The sequence below is a fragment of the Melospiza melodia genome, chromosome 2 (genome assembly GCF_035770615.1).
Source record: "Melospiza melodia melodia isolate bMelMel2 chromosome 2, bMelMel2.pri, whole genome shotgun sequence".
Classification (NCBI taxonomy): domain Eukaryota; kingdom Metazoa; phylum Chordata; class Aves; order Passeriformes; family Passerellidae; genus Melospiza; species Melospiza melodia.
Window position 1 is genome coordinate 15,275,191 of NC_086195.1, and position 21,584 is coordinate 15,296,774.

The following is a 21,584-nucleotide window of genomic DNA, read 5'->3' on the forward strand; positions in this document are numbered from 1 at the left end:
CACATGTAGGAAGCCCCACTAACAGGGGATTCTGGCATTGCCAAGCCCCTGGGTACCACAGCAGGAGCTGTTCCTGGAGCCTCCCCAAGCCATCCCTCCTCACTCAAAATCTGAGCTCCTTTCAACATGGAACTAAAAGCACAAGGGTCCCCAGCTGAGTTTCTTGCTTACTCTCATCAGCAGTGCTGGGTAAAGAGATGAGAGTAAACTTCCTGCCCTTGCCACTGCCTGATCTCTGGCCATTCCTGAATTTAAAACCAGGAGAAATCTTCTAAGTGAGGATCCCTTAATTTTGTTTCCTCCTTGAAGCCTGTAAATCATCTCATGATTAAATGAACGTTTCAAAACTGGTTGAAAGATGGTTTAAATTGAAGTTTTTTGGCAGCCTCTCTCCCCTCTCTCTGACGGTGATAACAACTCAAATACTTTTCAAGAAATCAGTGGTGATATTTTATATTCCAAAAGCCTGAAGTTTATCCCTCTGGAATCCAGAAGAGAAGAGATAATGAGCTGGTATTATTTTGTGCCAGCAGTACTCAAAAAGTGAAGCCAGAAAGCAAAAATCCTGCTTAAAATGCAGTAATTTTCTTCATGTAAATACAGTAAGATCCTGCACAGCACTTTTTTCATGCTTTGTTCATAAATCACGGTATCTAATAGCACCACACTAGTACAAGGATGCTGTACTGTCATCTATCCAACAGATTTAAAAACTTGCAAATTTGAGGCACAAAAGGAGACAAAACATTTACTTTCTTAATAATGAATGAGAACTGCAAAATTGCCTGATTACAGGGCTTTTTTGTTTGTTTGTTAATACTGTATTATCACATTTGTTTCAAAAGAACTGGAAATTCTGAATTCATTCTTAATTCTTAACAGAAGATCTTACAAATGAAACACACATGGCTACTATAAACTCTGAGCATTGCACACTTTTGAGGGATGGATGGAATCCCAAGTGACAAAAGCAGAAGCCTTCTGCTCCCCACTCATCTCCAGGTAGCTTCTGCCTTGGCTATTTAGATGCAGAAGGTCTGTGACACAGGGAACTGTATTTTCCTTACAGAAGTTCAGCTCTCAGAAGTAAACAATATTAGCCACCCAATACCTAAACCTTTCCTATCCAAGGTGTCCTCTGATAGCAAAGCCAAGCCCAGATGGAGGAGACACCAGAGGCTCACTGTTATAGGGAGGAGCTGCACAATGTGGGGTTCCCCTGAGGCTGCTCTGCATCCAGAAACAGCCCCAGATGGCACCAAGAGCCTGAACAGTGCAAGAGAATAAACTTATTAAAATCCACAGGCACCAAAGTGTGAGCAAACATCTCCTAGAGTGCTGGAGGACAGTTTCAGAGCTGGAATGATCTGGAAGGATGAAATCTCTTGCCAAGTTTTATATATCAATATGGTAAATGCTGTGCTAACAGACACAGAGCCTGGCAAACACCAGGTTTTGTTTTGTGGGTTTTTGTTGTTGTTGTTGTTTTTTTTTTTTTTTTACTTAGGCTGTTAGTTTTACAAAATGTCATATATATTTGTTGGTTGGTTTTTAGCCCAATTAATTTGACATTTTAATTCAGCTGAGGCTTTTATTAACATGAGCTAGTTAATGTGGATAGGTAAGAGGCCCAGAAAAAAAAAATCAGAACAACTACAATTAGAAAAACAAGCATTAAGCAGAAAACCATCTGGGACACTGTACAGCCCCAAGTGAAATATGAAATACAGAATGGTTGCCAAACAGATGCTTACCACAGTACAGAGCATAAAACAGCCAGGGCAGAGCAAGCTCCCTGGTCTCAACCAGATGTGATGCACCCAGCTTGGACACTGCCATGGCAGAAGGGATGGGAGTCAGCCTGGAAAACCCAGGGAAGCTCAGCAAGAGCAGTCCTAGCAAACACTAACTATGGGAAAAACCAAACTAACCTTCACAGCAACCTTTCAGCTGGGAAGAAGGGCTGCTGTAATGGAGCAGTCTGTTTTCTGTGCCATAAGGGAATGGAAATGCTGGGCCTAAATTGCAGAGGGAACAATTCAATATCCATTAGCAGGAAAAAGAAAATTATTCCTTCCCAAAACAGCAAAGAGGAAAAGCACTGCCTGGAGGGAATGAAGAATGCCCACCACCAGGGGTGTTTTAAATTTGGAAGGTATGGCAGCTCCAGATCTAGATGGCAGAGCTACAATGGAAAATCTTCCAAATAATCTCCAGCTCCTGCGTCCAAGGCACCCACATCACACTTACAGCTTCACCAGGGTCACTGCAGGGACCAAGACTTTAACCTATATACACTGCCCTCCTGCACTGGAAAGATTTAGGAAACCAGTAAGGAGATTAAGAGGCGAAAAAAATAAGCATCTAGTGCCATTTTAGCTGTCCAGGGTTATCCAAGGAAGTTGCATAGGGCTGGCAGGTGAACCTGTGGAGCAGCAGCTAGTGACTGCAAGGAAAGGCAGCCAGAAGGCCAAGCTAGCATGATAGGATTCACAAAAATTCACAATTCACAAAAAATTGTCCTACAACATTGATTGCATAGACATCCATGAAAATATTCATCTTAAATCCAAAAATTCTGAGGACTTCTTTTTAAAAAAATAGTTTAAACTCAACTGCTTCATAAAAAATATGGCTTTTCTAGAGTCCCCTGTCCAGGAAAAAAAATGTTGGCAGGATGCTGTTTGCACTGAAGTCTTTAATAGCCTATCCCCCTTCCCATGATCAATATTAATTAAACAACAATGCATCTGGTGACCCTCCAGACATTCAGCATGGTAGTAGTTTAATAAAACTATATCCTTTCCATGTCCTTGCAAGCACTACTGACTCAAGTTCATCCTTGTTTTAATGATTGCCTTGAAAGAACATGAGAGGCACACACAACAGATGGCACCACCTGGAGATGTAATGAAGACATTCTGATGAGATTTTAGTACTCCTCTGTTCCCCCTAGTCCCCCTATGCCATCATCTTCTGACTTGATTGCAATTGATTATAGAAAGGGTTTAATAATTTTTTAGCTTTGAAAATTTAAAATGATACATTTCAAAAGAACATTCTCATGTAAATGATAGGTAGTTAACTTTTTCTATAGTAGATTTTATTGAGGATTTCTGTTTCCTTTGCATTTAGAAACCTTCAGCTTAGCCCAAATCCCTGCTATATCTCAAAGAAGAACTATGCCAGTTCTGCAAAAATCCCAGTGAGAAATGGCTTTGTCATGGAAAAATTGCAGTTAAATTGCAGTAGTCAAATCTAAGAATGTCTTTATAACAATTTTCCGTAGGTTTCAGTGAGAAGTTATATATAAACTATTTTAAAAATGCATGTTTTTCATGTTTGAAACCAAAAGAAATGTAAGTAAGTTTAAATTTTAGGACAGGAAAACCCTCTTTTCACTGGAAAATTATGGGTTTATGAAAAAATAAAGTTGGATTTTCCTGTTCACCCACAAAATAATTTCAAAAAAATCTAAGTATCTTCACTTAGAAAATCTGACTATAGCTTCAGAATTGAAAGACTGAAAGCACATTAAGAATTGAGGGAGTGGAAGCAGCAAGCACAAAAAAGGGCATTTTTAATATTGCTACCAAAACTTTTCAGGCCAGCAAACTGGGATGGAACAGCAGTGGGGCAAACAGAGATCCCTAGAGGACTTGGACTGTCTTCCCTCTGCTGCTTGTGAAGTGTTTTACCATTTATGAGTGACCGTTCCCAAGGAGAGCATCTCTGCAGCCAGACCCAGACAGGCAGCAGCAGAGACAGAGCTTGCTGACACCATGAAGTGGAAAAATTAAATGTAAAACAGACTGGTTGCACAACACCTGGCAAGAGAATTAATGCGGAACATAAAAAAGCCCCACCAGAAATATATTTTTTCATGTACAGATTCCTTGTTTCACCACCCAACCCAAAGGGGTCTCTGGTAGGGAGCAGCATAGCTCCATTGACAGTCCCCAGCTTAGAAACTGAATTGAGGAAACTTAGCAAGAAAAGCAATTTGGAAGAATGGTCATGTAAGAAATTCTCTTGTGAACTTCTTTTGCACATAAAAAGACATAATTTAATCCATATATTTCAGGCAAAAGCAGATGACCTTTATTGGCAATGACACCCAGAGCTATTAAAACCAAAAGAAAAGTAGGAATTCATCTCTCCTTTGTGTTTTTAGCAGCATGGGCAATGGAAATCAAATAAAATTTTAAATGTGGCAACAAAATATTTGTGGGCAAAATGCATCTATATGTATAAACAGTAACAAGCATAAAATTAAAACTATTCTTATTTTTGTTGACAGCCCATATTGCTTTCTGAACTGCTACTTAGTAAATGATTCAATACTTGGCTTTCAAACACTGCAGGCAATTTTTTCCCCTTGAACTGAAATTTAAAATCAGGATATAGAGGTTTTGAATCCCATCATTTTTGTTTAGAATACAAACTCACTTCTGCAGTGGAGTTGCTTTTGCATATGAGAATTGAAAAAGCTTTATTTACTAAATTTTAAATTTTAATTAAGGAACATGCTCAGAAATTAACATATCTACTCCAAGTTGTTTATGTAAGGTACTCATAGTTTTGAACATAATTGGGCAGCACTTTTAGGTAAGCTCAATCTGAGTTAACAGCAAAATCACTGCCTTGGAGGCAATGGGACAAGTAGACAAGGCAGAAAATGCTGATGGTCCTCAGTCCACAGGAGTGCAAATGCCCAGTCAGGTGCCACAGGAAGGCTCAAAAGGGAATTAGGAATGATTAGGATTACAAAAACAAAGCTCAGGAAAAGTAGACATTTCACTAACCTACTCCAGTGTATGAGCATGCATGGACTGTGTTGCCCAGAAGGATGTCAGGCAAAAAAACCCAACCCCCTACTTGTTAAATGCTCCTGGTTGCACAGGACTGATAGTGGATGCAGTAAGTCAGAATAACACCCTCGGTGTCCCAGAAGGTGCTGCACTTTGTGCTATGCAGCAGTTTCATATGGAATATGTCTAATGTGAAACATTACCTCAGTTTCTCATAACTCTGCTTATTTAAAACCCTCCTGGGCATTAATTCCAGAGGGGAAGATACAGTAAATCTTAATGCTTCCTCCCTTGCCTCTCAGTGAGGATAAAACTAGGTGGTCAGACAACAGGACACCACTAATGATGTCCTCTCTAAAATGGAAAGAGGCTGTCAAAAAAGCAAACTGCCCTATTAAATTCAGCCCCACATCCTCATCAACTCCAGGGTGTGCAATCCAGGCTTCATGTGTTATTCATCCTGACTCCCACATTTCACTGTTGCCTAAAACCTGCCAAGTGAAGACACTCTGCCTAAAATGCAGAGAAGCAAAGCCTAGAAGTGTGCACAGGATACCACTTCACAACATAGTGTTTAATTAGCAAACATTGATCCTTCTGAGACATACCATTTGCACCATGCATTGCAGCCCCCTCATTACAAAGAGGGAAGCCTCCCTAGACCCGTATTTTAGAATTTTAAATACCTGACCTTATTGAGAGTATATTTTTCACTGGCAATAACTCCTTCTAGAAAGCAAATCTGCGTAGGATGTCCCATGGATACACCTTGGGCACAGTGCATGATAGTTGCTGCCAGTCATGGGAGTCCTTAGCTCCTCTGTCCTATTTTGTGAAAGCACTGCCACCTTGAATTTAATTTCTGCAACTGGGAAGTTGCAACATGGGAGAAATTGTTCTGAGTTTCCCTTATTCTCTGGCTGGTTTGTAGTTTTTTATTGGGGAAAAAAAAAGAAGAAAACCTCTCAGGCTTGGTACCTCAGCAGAGTCATTTGGTACCTGTTTCAGTGACCAGCCCTCCCTGACATAAAGGAGAGCTTTCCTGAAACCCTTCACAGGGACTGGACATCTCTCAGAGCTGCAAAATGCCAACATTAGCTCCTGCTCTGGCCTTTGACAGTGTTTTCAGAAGTTTAGGGTCAAAAGGCAGGTTTCAGAGACTGGAGCATGAGGCTACTGTGTTCCTCTGGGGCAGCATTCACAAGACTGTGTGGGACCAAGCATGGGATGCCAGGAGATGCTGGAAACTTGCACAAGAGATTGTGGTGATGCAGCAAAATGCCAGGGATCATCTGTGAGTTTGCCCAGCCTTCAGAAGCCCTGTGAAATCTTTCAAAGGTGGCAGAAGTCACAGGAGGGAGATTGTAGCATCTTGTAAACACTCTGGAGGGTGAAACCAGGGCAGCAAACAAGCGGCTCTCAGCCATTAATTGCCCCAGAAGGGCAGCCAGTAATTTGTTAGAATTTATGTAAAACTTTTTTACAGTTGTCCATGCTATACAGAAGGTATTATCTGAAATTAAGATGATGGGGTAGCAACAAAAAAAGTCCTTGAACACATGTCAGGAAAAACAATAGTATTAAGAGTGCAGAAAAAGGACTGAAAACTTGCAGAACAAAGAGGCAAGAAACAACACAGAAGGAAATGAGATTTAACACTGCGAAGACAATATAAGTGATTTCTTCCTGCTGCAAATCCCTTTTCAGACTCAAACACAGACATCAGTGCTTTTCTATCCATGTTCCCTGAATAAATTTGTATGGAGCCAGCACAGTGGAAAACTCCCTTGCACACTGCTGCAGGTCCCAGGTGTGAGTTCCCTGGAAAGTGTGCCAGTATTACCCCAGCCAGCCCTGCAGCACCTGGAGCCAGCAGCAGAGCTCCTGTCCCAGCACTCTCGGGGCAGATGACAGCACCTGAGACTCCCCCAGACACGGCTGTTCTCCAAAGACTTTTTCAGGGAGTATGCAGAAAAGGTGCAGGATTTCCTGCAACTAAGTTGACTGAGTTGGCTTGCAGGATCAACAGCTAGCTACACCCTGCAGAGAGCTAGTAAACCCTAGTAATGCACAAACCAGAGAAGTCTTTGAAAATGAAGGAACCACCACCAAAGATAATTTAAAGAAATAAAGAAAAAACTGAAACAAGCTTTCCTGGGACAAAACTTGGAAGCAGTCTCTCTAGAAGTGTTCTTTGCATTAAGTGGCAGAATCTGTCAAAATAGAGTGCAGACAGAGGTGGAGCCAGAGGGGAAGAGCGTGACAGTGTCATGATATGCTGCTGTCTCCTATTACCTCCCACTAGCAGAAAACAAACCTGAAAAGGCCCAACTTTTCCTTCACAACTGAATCACAGACATGCAAACACTGAGGCACAGCCTCCAACCTGCCCTCTGTGTTCAGGCTGCCTCTGAACAGCACAGCAAGGGGCATGCTGGTGCTGCAGGTCTGAACGTGGTTTGCCACTTGCATAATCAGGAACAAACACATGAAAAAACTCAAATATCCCACAAGAGAATCCTCTTTGATTACAAAGCAAGAGATCATTACAAAATGGTGTCAATATGGAACATCTAAATGATTTACACAAAAGTCATTTGGGAAATAAAGCAATCCATTAAGGATTAGCAGTGCAATGTTAATGTGATATAACAGGACAAAAATAAGCACCTGAACACACGACAAAGTTAGGTCCTGACAGATAAACACAGGAAAGGACAACCCATATTTTCAATTTGTCATATATATCTAGGCATTATAGAAGAGTTGAAACACAGAACTATTTACAGGGTCAGTAAAGTCTTGAAGTATCTATTTAAGACATAAAGTGGTGACTGAGAGAAGATGCTTAATTGTTGCAAATCAGCGTAACTTTAGTACAAAATCAACAGAAATATATTAAATTATAGCAGCTGGGGACAGCATCTGAAAAAACTGTGGAGCACCTAGTTTGTGGTGTAGTTATTTGAAAACAATTCTGCAAGAGAAGTTGGAAGAAACAGGACTGCATTTTACTATCTAATTTAAATTCAGGTGGTTCTAACAGTGAGAATGTAACAACAGACAGCTGAGAGAACAAACTTTTGGCAATGGCATCTGACAACAGCAAAGGAGCTGCATTCTTGTCTTGCACAAAAAGCAATAGGAATGATTAAGCTTTAAAACACACACAAGTACACACAAGAACACACATAATCATCCAAGAGCCCAGAACTCTGTCAGGATCACAAATGTGTAAGGCAAATAAATATATTTAAAAGATTCTGATACCACATTAGAAAACATTCAATGTGAGGTTAAAACATTTCTGAAAGAGAGAGGATTTCCTTTCTCCAGCCAGTTGCAGTGTTTCATTTTCCCAGAGCAATGGAAGTGAAGGAGGCAGCGAGGTAGCACACACAAGGTAGTGACTTAGCAGATGTAAGCAAACCTCTCAACTCAGAAACTGGATTTTGCACTTAGGAACACCATTTGCAGGAAATCCTCCTGCCTTTTAGTGGTAAGGGCATTGGAAAAAGTCAGTTTTGCAAACAGAACATTGCAGTCATAGCAACAAGCAATTCAACAGTTAAACTTTTCAACAGACAAGACAGTATTTTACTTATGAGTAAAATTTTACTCTGAGTAAAATTTCAAGGTCAACAACTCATCATGAGCACTTGACCTGTCTAGCTGGTCATCAGTGACTCAAAAATAATCTGTTAAAGCTTCAACCAAGGAAACCTCCCCTTTCAAATAAAAAAATATAAGCATGTATATATAGGGAGATCACTTCAAACATTACACCTTTGTTCTCCTTTTCTGGAAATTAGTATAGAAGGATGGAGAAACACCCCAGATGATTAAATCGAGCACTAGCCTTTTACTAGTAATTAGCATGCTATAAAATGCTACAAGCAGGTACACAAAGGCATTGAAATTGACATTTAAAACACCTAAAAAAGCTCTTAGACCTTGCAATGGTATCTGTAAGTAGTGCCCAAACAGCACAGCAAAGCCAGTGGAAAGTCTCCTTGACCCTTTCCATTTCAGTAAGGACATTTTTAGAAAAAAATTTTATATTTCTATCAGTAAAAACCCATTTGAAAACCAAATCTGAAGGCTAAAAATAGGACAAAATGTGCTGCAAGGTTGATGAAATTTAACCCTGTTAATTAGCCAGCTTCATTTCAGTTCAGTAAGAATCTAATACTACCCTAATAAATGTATCAGCTTTTTGCAAAGTGTCATGCATGAACACAATTGAAATAGTGCCTTTTTAAACTTTTAATGGCATCAAATCTAATATATGCAAGAGAAACCACTGTTTTCTCAAAGCAGCAGAAGAAAGTAAAGAATTGGAGATGTTTAGAAGGTAATGCCTAAAGCATAAGAACAATGGAAAACTTTTGATCTCTCCTAAGTATACCAAATAACATCCACATTAATTTTAATGCTCAACAAAGGTGCTAACTTTAATGAATCAACTTAGGTAGATGGTTAATCATACAAAGCCTTCATTACCCTTTCCTCTCTCTTAACCATTTTTGTACTTATTTACTGCAGTGAAAAAGCTGAATTTGAAGGAATAGATAGCAGAGACTCTTGGAGAGCTTCAAGGGCTATGCTGCCTTCGTTGCCTCTTCAGATAACTTAATTGCAGTGCAACCCCACAAATCATGAGTGCAGGCTTCACCAACTGACCCTACAACCTGGGTGTGGACTCAACGTTGCTAGCAGCACATACTGAGAAGCTCCACAAATGACAGTGAAGGACAGAGCATGAAACAGACACAAAAATGTGTTTACATGTTCAGGAGGGGCAGGGACCTTCTCTAATCCCTGGTCATTTGGATTATATTTGATAAGTAGGACTAATATCCATGGAGTTTTTGTGCCAGGTGACTGACAGTTACTCAGCATTATGGGTTTTTTTTAAGCCTTGCTGGTCACAGTTGTTCTCTATATATTTTTTTTTATTTGAAATGCTTTTTTAATTTCTTTCCTTATAAATCACAATGAGAGGAACTGGGAAAATACCTTCTCTTTTTCAACTTCTTACAGATTTTGGGATGTCTTTGGACCTGCCTGCTCGGATACTGCACAATCACAGCCTGACTCTGCACTCCAGGATTTACCAAGAGGTTTTTAAGCTTAGATGGGGTTGGCTGGAAATCTTACCAAGTATGTCCCTTAAAATCATGTTTGTTACTGGAGGAGGATACTGTGCAAGTGTAAACATGAAGAAAAGCATGGAAGCAAAATCCATTTAAGCTAAGGATTACTAGTAGAAGGGGATTGGTGACCAGCCTACAGGGAAATGTCTGGGGATTGAGAGGTCATGCAGCATTCTGGTTACTAGGCCTCATACACAAGGCAGACCAAAGAGGTGTGCAACAAGGGTGACCTGGTAAAACATGGGGAACGTTGAAAGACTGTAGGGGATTTTTGATAGGAGAAAGGAAAAACAACCTCTACATTACACAAACAGGACACTTGAAAAGCCACAGAAATATCCCATACTTACTTTTATCTTCCTGGTTTTCTTCTGCTGCTTTGCCTTCCTCCTCCTCCTCCTCCTCCACCTCCTTCTGCTGTGCTTCTTCGTGGTGGTCGGCAGCGCCGACCGAGAGGCTCTGGCAGCAGTGGTTGAAGCCGCTGTCCCGGGGCAGGGTGAAGCTTCGGGGCTTTCCCCCGTTGCCGTTCAGCGCCTGCATCCGCTCGCCCTCCACCAGGGGGAAGGGGCCGTAGTGGTCTTGCAGGTGGCACTTCTGGGTGGGCAAGGTGGACTGCCGCCGGTGCTCGGGGGACACCACGGCCACCTCGGAGAACACCGAGTCCTCCAGGGGCAGCGTCTGCAGGTAGTGCAGTCCCGAGCTGGTGAGCGGCGTCTCGATGAGGTCCTGCCAGGAGCGCCGCTGGCTCGCCGTCTTGCGCACCGGGGACTCGGTGGCGCTGCCGGCCACCTCCGGGCGGAACTCCTCGTGCGACGACTGCGACTGCGACGTCTCCGTGGACGACAGGCGGCTGTGCTTGGGCTCCACGTAGGGGCTTGTGCAGCTCATCTGCAACGGCAGCAAGGAGCAGCCTTCAGATCAATCCACTCTGAGAGATGCTCCTAATTACAGAATTACAATGTCGCTTCTCTTTATCAGCCATGGCACCCAGTTCATTGATAAGTCGCAACCTTACCTAATTAACCTGTCCTGATCCTAATTTTAATGCATACCCATGTCTGTATGTCACAACAGTAGGTCAAATACTGATAGTTATTCATAGTAAGTATCTTTACTATGTCACTTAATCTATAAAATAAGCCATGAAAATTTGCAGAAAACTTTGCAAAATATGGCACTATGGAAGACATAGACCCGATTCACGCAAAACCTTAAAAATGCTCTCCAAATGCCTGTTATTCTATTTTGCTTATTTGGAATCATGCTTGCAGTGCTTCAGTACTGCCATTCAAAGGTCCATAATTTTGTAAGATAAAGTACTGCCTTCAAATTAAACCTCATGAATGCTCTCTTTCCCCTGTATTTCCCCATTGTTAATTCCAAAATCCATATCCAAGTAAGATGCATTAGTTAACACTAAGTATGCAGAGATGAAAGTTAAAATTTAGAGTGGAAAGTAAGCTACAGGTCTATAAGGTAGTTTTATATCAACAACTGCTTCAAGCAAAATAAGCCCCCTTTTTTCTAATTTACATTTCTCTATAAGAGAAACCTACTTTTTCACAATAAGAGAACACCTGGTACTGCTGTTTGCAATACAAGACAGAATATTTTTATGCTGGCATTTCTCTGGAAATTCAAGTGTAATTTGTTACTGTAATGCTTCATAGAACAACTGCTGGAGCCTTAGAGAAGAGTCTGTGTTGTTGTTCCTGAGGCAATATTTTCTCAGAAAGTTGGTAAGAGGGTGGTGAGGGATTGCATGGATGAGTAGCTGTCCATCATGAATGAAGAACAAGAAGAAAGACTTCTGTAATTTAATCTATTTTGTACAGCAAGTGGGATTATAAACCCCTGTTCTCTACAAACCAGTGGAAACAGCAAAGGTGGCCATTGAAGTCTGCAATGTGTGTTGCTTAACCAATGCCTTCAGTCAAGCACTGACTAAAAAACCTCATGGTCAAGCTCCATCCTGGGTGCATGATTGTGCCCCTGGGCAGGAGAGCAGGCAGGGGTGGCCCTTTGGGCACACATTCCATTGCTAGGGAGCTGCAGGGGTGGCCCTTTGGGCACACATTCCCTTGCCAGGGCCAGCTGCAGGTGACTCACCGAGGGCGGCCGTGGGTAGGTGTCGTACGGGGGCGGGGGGCTGTCCTGCTTCGGCGTCGATGGAGTGTCAGCCTCCTCCTTGTCACTCTCGCTCCAGTAATCTACGGGTCACACAAGGATCAGGTCAGAAACTGCCAGCACATTTTGATGCAGTTTTGTATCAGAGATGTGCTTTCACAAAAGCAACATGAAATTCCTCCTTTGGTATTGTTGGCAGTGAAATACTAATGCTGATGCTGTCAGTCTTACCTGTTATAACTTGGAATCTTAATCTAAAGAGGGAAAATCTAAACATTATGAGGTATAATAAACCTAATGTCCCATTACAGAGCTATTGGACAACAATGTGAAAATGAGCCACAGATTTAACTCTTATGCACACCATATAAATGCAACAGGCATATAGAATACTCTTAATATACGTATCAGACTTTCCAATATTTATACAGCCACAAAAATATTTAAGATTAGATATTTATTGGCTGAAAAATCCTGCAATGTTTTTTGAACTGAAATTATTAAAAACATAGTTTTGCTAAAGTCTTGTTGACTGCAAATAACAACAACAAATGTATTTAACCAACTGGAAAACCAAACAGGTAGGAGTTATTGCACCCATGAATAATCAGTGCTATTTTTCTACCCTTTTTTTCCATTATTTTCTACCAGTCAGACATGTTTTTCAGTTCAATTTCTAATAACAAACAGTGGTATTTAAGGCAAGACAAAGAAAAACTTTATATCATACATCTGCTTCATAAACAGCTGCTGCCCTGTTGTTCATGCAAGAACATAAAGGTGATATGGTAAGGAAAAATATGACAATGACATTTAAGAACAGAATTCAAAAAGAAGGATGAGAAAGTATAAAAGACATAGATTTTGTGGGTTAAGTTTATGGTTTAATTAAAACATTTCATCTTTTCAGGAAATCAAGTCTTGGCCAAGTTTATTTCAAAGGGGAAAACACAAAGAAGAATATATTATATGGGCATTTATTATGTTACAAATATTTTTTGAAGTAGAACAGCACCTGACTAAAAGGACATTGAACCTTAATATTTCCTGCAAAAAAACCCGAACAAACCCTAGTTAACTGCTGACTCGGGTCAAGACAGACAACTCTTAACATTTTTGCATGTTGTAAGACTTATGCAAACATTTCTGCTGTCACTTTGTTTCTGACTGCATCACCTCCCAGTATTTGGGTAAATCATTGTGTGACAGGACACTATAGCTCAGACTGCTCACAGATTAACCACAGGCAATTTTCACTTCACATGTTCAACAAAGTGCATCATTACTACTCTCTCTTTGAAAAATAAGGAGAAAAAGACTGATTGCTTCTTCACAAATGATCTAAACTAAAAATCTGATCTGGCACCACATGTAATTTTGTCTTTGATGATTTTCTCTTACGATTACTGTATTGTATGATCGCTGATCTACCATATTTAATCTTATTCAAGACTTAAAGCATAAACTTACCTTTAAATGACATCACCTTGAACAGGAGTCCCTATAGTTTTGTATTTTTTTAGATTTTAGTATTGGTGGGGACAGCCTTATTTATCTATCCAATTTTCCCACACAATAGCAATTCTGTTTTTACTCCAAGCCTTTTCATTTGCTTTCTGCAAGCTTACAGCTGAGACATTCTCTTGAAACAGTATAATAAATAAGTTGCAGAAATAAAGCTTTTATGACTACAAAATAAAAAAAATCCTAACAGTTATGTCTCTAGACATCTGCAAATAATTATTTTCTGCTGAATGAAAGACTAAATCAGTGAAAACTCTCTTTCTAAATAAATCCTACTTTTAAGAAAACTTGTTTCCAGCAACTTAAAACAGCTGAAAATATTGGCAGGTAGGCATGTTTGCTCCTATTGCAGCAAAGCCTAATGGTGTGCTGTGTGGTGAGAGACCTGTCAGAACTGCATTGCTCAGTGACATTTCTGCAGACTTGGAGCTCAACTGTTTATTCTGAAAGCAAAATTTAGCAGCCTCAGTGCAGGTTCCAATTTTGGCTAAAAATATGAAGGTGTTCTTCCTGTCAAATCCACATACAAGAGAACACCGTGGGATGATGCTTTTGCACACCTTATCTCAGACAGGGAATTCTGTTGGCAGCCTATAGCTTGTCTTGAAAATTTCTGCAGTAACAGGGGCCAATTTTCAGATAAAATGTATGAAAATGGCTTCCCACCAATTTTTATAAATGCTCTGCTTTTGGCAACTGACTCATTAGAGTCCATGTAAAACATGTATGATGCTATGAAACAGCTGCTGTATCTCTCTCTGTAGATTTGTCCAATTCAGTGATGGACAAGCTCTATGCATCAGGCATATCGTGAAAGTTTTCTCAATGATTAACAGACTGAATATATTATATATAAACCAACACTGATCTGCCATTTCCTGAATAAATATACTCTATTTATATAAACTAGGGATTTTTTCCCTCTGATTTATGTGACTGGAAAGTATATAACTTCTCCATCCAAGGAAGTCCCTTGATGTATTGCTAACATGCATTGTATTTCACATGAAAAGTTGAAGGTATTTTTATAAAACTGTTCTGTACAGAATGTAACATTTTATTCAGCAGTACACCCACAATTCGATGATTCGTGCATCTCTGAAGCTCTTGAAATATATTTATGAACTTTAGATTCAGAACCATTCAACTCTTAATTGAGACAGATTTGACAACTCCTGTTGAATTGTTTCAGAGGTATTATAAAGCTTTGCTGCAAAGGGCTGAACCACACAGAAAGAAAAGAGCTTTTGTCAAATCAAATATGCAGATGACAATTGGTACAGTCATTGAATATAGAAAATTCTAGCTTCACAGTTTCTATAATTGCAAAAATGCTCGAATTGATAGAGAGGTTTTACTTTGCTAACTTTGCTAATTAGGGACAATACTGAGCTGTGTAACAGCCCTTGTGCTGGGAGCCAAGGAAAATCACCAGAGGCATTAAAACAGTGTAGGGCAGTGAGGGGACCATGTGATACTGCCTCCCACACTAAACACAACTAAGCAACACAAAGAGGAAACAGTTCTACCTACCTGCCTGCAACAAATCAACATGAGTGAATGGTGTTAGGGGTAATAAAGAACTCTGTCAGTGCCTAGCATGTAATTTGCATAGTCAGTGGGGATTCACTGATTATCTTCAATAGGGAGACATTTTAATAATAAGCTACATGAGGCTTGAATGCACATCATCTCATGTCTATCTGGATCATCTGCTATTTTATTACACAGTGATTTCTTAGTAGCAAAAATATTTCTCCATGTCCATCTGGATTTTGAAAGGTGTATAATGTGTAATTGTGCACTTGGACACCATTAGCATAACATACACCTTTTCACTTACTGCCCCACATGGCATTGTAATTCTGGTGCCAACCTGCTGTCAATAAAAATTGTAATTTGGCTTTGAATGCCAAAACAGAGGATTTCCTCGAAGACTCTGAGATTCAGAATTTGTTCACAGCCTCTTCAAGCAGTGACAACAGATGGTACACAGGTTCTTTCTAACAGGTTACAGTAGTGCTGCTTAGGAAATATGGTTCCCAAACTGATTCCCAGGTCTGGTAAGGCACTGAGAACATGACTGAAGAACAGTGTGCATGGTGCTGCTATCCTGGGCTGTGGGAATGCAGAGGGCCTGGTGTCAAAAATGACATGAGTTTTTTGGCCCAAAACCCAAAATCTTTCTGATGAAGGCTTCAGAGCCACAGAATTAAAAACTGAGATTTTGACTGAGTGGGAAGCAGGCAGACAGGCATCTGGATAAGCTCTGGATCATCACAACCACTGCAATTTTCTGGTGCCTGCTGCTTGGTACGTATGTTGAAAAGAGCATGAATTCAAAAGCTATCTGCTTGCCAAAGCAGATACTTAGATAGGAACCCTTCTGTGCATCCATGTCACTGGCAATTCCAAGAAACAGCCTCCACAACACAATTGAACTGACCCTTTCTTTTTTCTGTCTGCAATTACAATTTCTACTGCAACAGTTCAAAGAAAATCAACACATTATTTTATATATGCTGTTTTTTTGACCCATTAAATATTAGGCATAAAAAATAAACATGTAAAATGTTGTAAGCCTACAACTCAAAGTGAAATGCCAACAGGGCTGTAGCAACACACTGCAATACAATAAAACCAGTAGGAATCACAAAATTTAAGTGGCCTTAAAATTAAAGTCCTTAGAGTAAATCCAATTAACTCAACAGGCTTTAGAAAAATGGTTTTGTTCCCAAGACCAATTTCATGCACTCCTGCCCTCTGTGAATTCAAACACAAATGCAATGTTTCAAATATTTTTTTTAGCCTCCAGATTCTAAAGTTTCTTCTGATAAGGCACACAGATTCCTTGGTACCATACAGTGGAGCTTACTGGCAGTACATCTGCTTTTTTAGCTATCTTTTGCAGCTTCTCAGAAATAATCTCAGAAGTGTCTGCAGATCAGAGTCTGAAGGAATTAGTCAGAGCTCCTGTCAGAGAAGGAATTCTCTAAAGCAATAACAGCAATACCCATATGTGATTTGCTTTCAGATGATGAGAATGAGGCCTGATACACAGCAGGGAAAAGAGAACAGATGAACTTGTGATAAGAGCTGACAGAAGAAAACAAAATAACAACACATTACCTTGCTCTTGTTTGATCCTCTCTCTTTCTGCATAGCCAGCAGCAAGCATGTTAATTCTGTTGAGCCATCTGAAATAATATTAAAAAAACCAGTGATACCCATCCAGCCTCTTAATTTTTGCATGCATTTCTAGCAAAAGCAAACCTAGAAGCATCTGAAGGAGATTTAAGGACAATGTTATTTTTCATATCAGACAGCTGTTCTCTTTGATACTTTTATTCAGGGAGTCTCCAAAGATCTATGATTTTGCTGTTGAACAAACTGTTTTCACAGCAAGGATTTTGTTTCAAATGGAAAACCATGTATGATGTCAAACATCTGTAAAATAAAGGATTTAGAGATAATCAAAGAGTTGTTAAGTCTGCTGCTCACAGATATGCCATCACACAAATACTCCTGCTGTTCTGATTTCTTAAGAACAAATACCACTTTTCAGAGATTGAAGCAATATTTTAAGGCCTGAATTGGCAACTTAGCAGAGGAACAGAGCAGAAAATGGCAGTAAAAAGAAAAGGTTCACTCCCAAACAGACATTGTGGTTTAATTATGCCATTATGTTTTAGAGCTTACCTACAGTGCCATGTACAAAGACAAGGAGACATATCAGAATTCACTTTTGTGTTTGTGTCACAGAAATGCAGGGAGAAAGATAGTTGCTTCAATGCAATTCACACCTAAGGCTTTAATCCCAATTTAGCTTTGAAAAAATGCTTCCATAAACTGCACAAATTAAAAAAAACAACCCCAAACAAAACTAAACAAAAAACCCCAGTACCCAAACACACAAAAAACCAACCAAAAAACAAACCCACAAAAAACCCAATCCAAAAAGCAAATGAGCTATTGCTGTTCTCTTCTAGTAGGGCTGTCATTGCCAAGCATACACTGAACTGTCTGTAGCAGGGCAGTTTCAACCTGTGCTCTTTCCCCATGGGGCTCTCAGTGTATTCATCAGCCAAATGCTTACACTGAATCAGGTCCTTCATCAACGAGGCTTTAAACCACCATGGCAATCTCCCGTGTTGTCCAGTCCATGGTGAACCTGGAATTACTTGCTCCAGTCATCCCATAGCCAGAATTTGACAGGCCTGGTTTGCCAACCTACTGGTTTGCAATTTAACTGCTAGGGTATACAGAAAGACAACTGCAGTCAGGTTTGGGTTTTCTTCAGGAATGGGAAACCCTCATGTCAGAAACCTGTGCCTGATGGGTTTTGTTTGCATACTGCATGCACAGAAACAGGATGTTTGTCTCAGCAGAGGACATACCTTTGTAATGTCTCCTGCATGCCTGCCTTTGAGACATTGCAGTGCAGAGCAAGCATCAAATCATAAAATACAGTTGCTTTCCTAGAAATTAATTCCTGTCATCATGGAGTCAGAGAACTACAGAATGCTTTAGGCTGGAAAGATCTTAACAATCTTCTAGTTACAAATTCCCCTGGCATGGGCGAAGGGACACTTTCCACTGACTGCCACTGTGGTCAAAGAGTGACCACATTTTTGATCCATAAACCATATTAATGATCCATAAATCATTGTAAATTGGGAAGAAAGCTAGGGATTTGCTCCTAAAGTGATTGCAGAATACTTCATGTTACCACACAATCAAAATTTCTGCCAGAAGAATAGGGAAGCTGAAGAGGACACTTCGAATTTGAGTTGTAATTGTTAGCAAGTGCCATACAGTTGTAAAAACAAGCAGCACAAAGAAACAGAAATCCAACAAACCTCATCTCAGACAATGATGTTACACCTTCAAAGCCAAAAGAAAAGCCATATTTTAGGCTTACATTTTTGATATGTGAAGACCTCCTTTGGGGAATAAAGCTCAGCTGCCATCTGAGCCAGCTCTGCCAGCTCAAATCAGAGGCACAGAGGCAGGGACCTCACCCAAAGCACTCCAGCCCCGTGCTGCAGAGGGACCAGCAAAGGCCAGAGACTTGTCTGTGCCCTGAGGGTAAAGCAGCACAAGATGACAAGCATCTGCTCTGTCAAATGGCATGGCAGACAGTGGGGATGGTGCTTTGCTTCCCTCTCACCTCTTCAGGATTTCACATCCCCAGTTCAACCCCTGGTTTACCACCCTCACCTGCACTGCCAGCAGGGAACAGCCACCTATGAGCCCCACTGGGCAGGGCTGCTGACCACAAAGCATTAGACAATAGAGCTATAAAGATTCTCCTGTCCTTCATTCTGTCCTAAACATGAGATAGCATTTCCTGGTAAGTTTGCTTATTATTGAGGTAACCAGTTAAATTAATGAACACTCAACTGTCAGACAATTGATGCTGCTTACAGAGATGACAGAAGACTGTTTCCAGGAAAGCATTATTTCCTGAAAAATAAAATCTAATGAGAGCCCAGGAAATGTGTAGCATTCTCTCACTCTTGAGTGAGAGAGCAGACTGACTTCACCTCTAATGAATTTCTGCAGGTCATGATCTGTGTTGAGGTGTGCACTGTGACCCGCAGTGCCTGCGGGGTGAACCAGAAGGTGGCTGTAACCCCTGATGAGGTTGTACACTGTGAAAAACCACAGCTTCTGAGCAGTTTGCCAGTCTGGAAACTAAAGGAATGGTATTGACTTCTTCTGCATATTTTCTGATATGTGGCTGCTAAAGCCTCTTCAGATAGGGTTAGGGAATTAGTATTATTTTAATAAAGCATTATTCTGGTTTGTTCAAGTTCTGGTTTGTTCAAGTCAAACTTGTATGAGAAATCCAACACACTGGACTTGTATCAAAGAGGAAACACACTGATCTCCTGTAGAATGGAAGAGGAGTAATACATGCCTGGGTTACAATGCACTGAGGACAAAAGTTCCAATCATACAGCTACACAAATGTTTCTTAATATGCATATTAACAGATACAAAGCCCTAGGCCATGGGAGGATTTCTATCTTTCTTCCCTTCAGTGTGTGTGTCCCGGTAGGCACTGTAACCTTTGGAGGGCAAGAGGCCAAGAACATATTGTTTCTTTACAGCAAATACAGCTTCAATTTTCTTGTGAGAATTCTAAAGTCTGTTTTCTAGGTATGACAATACAGTGTCACTGGTAACTGCAGCAGTCATTCAGGTTTCCTTTTTTTTTTTCTTTTTAAGAACAGCACATTCATTTCTTGTCAGTATTTAATTAAAACAGTTTTATGACACATAGAACAGGATTAAAACCCCCTGACTTTCTGGAGACCTGCAATTTATGTAAGGAAGGATGCACAGTACTCTCACAGACTAGTAGGAAACGTTTCTCTATCTTATCTCACATTCAAGTAGATGCAATAAATTTAGTCAGAGCAGAGTTTCAAATTCTCCTTAATCATAAACCTCAAGGCTATAGGATGAACTTGCTGTATGGGAATCTGGATACCTTAGAGTGTCTATGAATACCTGAATGCAGTTTAACCAGAGTGAAGAGAATAACAACGAATTTCCAAGCAACATGTTTCCATGACCATACATTTACACTAGAAAAAAGTACTTTACATCTATAAAGGATATTCTGTCCTCTTCTCACATGGAAAAAGCATGCTAACAGGTACAAAGAACATTTTGCTGTTGTGACCATATGGACTAATGGGACTTCAGATGCCACAGCAACAAAATTCAGTGATTACAGCTCTCCAGACTCCTTACCAGCACCATGGTGTGGCACAGTCATAAAAGTAGTAAGAAAATTTGAATAGTGACAGAATAACCTGAGATTAAAATACCCATTTTATGTGATTAGATACACACAAACAAAAACTTCATAGCTAGCAAACATTTTTTTAATAGAAACAACTGAATCATTTTATACAAGGGATGAAGGAATTGAACGATTTTGAATTTTCAGTCATTCCATATATTAGCAGTTTTCTACTGTTGTTTCTTCTGCTTCAAGTATAAACAAAACTGAAATGACTGCCTGATACATAACTAGAATTTATGTTAGAAATTTGACAAAAAAAAGAACATAAAATGTGACAAAAAAAGAACATAAAATGATCAAAAGAGAACTAATTTAACTTCATAATTTCATTCCATATTTTACTTCATCTAGGCTTCAAAATACTTTTAGACAGGTAGTATTTTATTATCCCTGCATTTGAAAGACTATTTTTCAGTAAATTTTTTCCCATCTATTGAGTTAACTGAATATTTGTGTAAGTGAAATAATTTTTCTAAAACATTAAACAAAGAGAAAAAAATAAAATTCTTTGGTGAGACTCTGATGGCAACTCAAATGTAAGAATTTCAAGTAATTCACAGACCCTGACAGAGTTTAAATTTACATGTTTATAACTCAGATCCAAACTTTGTCAAGATCATTCTAAAGGAATTAATATGCACTAGTTTCAAAATATGGTAAAAAGAATATTTATGGTGAGAAAATAAAAATATTGTAATTCCTGGGTTTTTCACTGTGCAATATATTTTTAAAATATTGCTGCACATTTGCTGCTGCTCTCTGATTACTGAAAAAATATATAAATTTCTATCCTCAAAAAGAAGGTGCCTTGTCATACTGAGTGAGGAGCTGCTGACAGGAATCATTCAGCTACTGCTATGGTTCAGGATATGCTGAATACAGACCAAGCCATTATTCTGTTTGCTGCACAACAAACTGCTTTTTGAGTGACTGGCTGGACAGAATTATCAAGGAAAGGCAAGCCTAAAATTTCCCAAACCAATAAAAAGGTTTTAAGTTTTCTAACTGTGAAGAGACTTTTGCAGTGAGTCTCAGTCATGCACAAACTTCTGAAAAAAATGTTGACAGATATTACTAAAGGAAAGCAGGCACAGTGTAGTATCTGCATGCCTTTCCACCCAAATATTATCAGCAATGAACTGGCAG

General features: G+C 39.8%; 1 protein-coding gene across 7 annotated transcripts in view; it reads right to left on the reverse strand.

Moving 5' to 3' along the window:
• Window positions 1-21,584, reverse strand: part of CNKSR2 (connector enhancer of kinase suppressor of Ras 2) — a 206,348-nt gene that overhangs the window by 29,461 nt on the left and 155,303 nt on the right. For all 7 annotated transcript variants that reach the window (XM_063182554.1, XM_063182551.1, XM_063182546.1 and 4 more), the window contains 3 exons: window positions 16,748-16,815; window positions 12,077-12,177; window positions 10,318-10,855 (listed from right to left, as the gene is read on the reverse strand). In XM_063182554.1, the coding sequence (XP_063038624.1) occupies window positions 10,318-10,855; window positions 12,077-12,177; window positions 16,748-16,815 (707 nt within the window). The remainder of the gene's footprint in view (window positions 1-10,317; window positions 10,856-12,076; window positions 12,178-16,747; window positions 16,816-21,584) is intronic.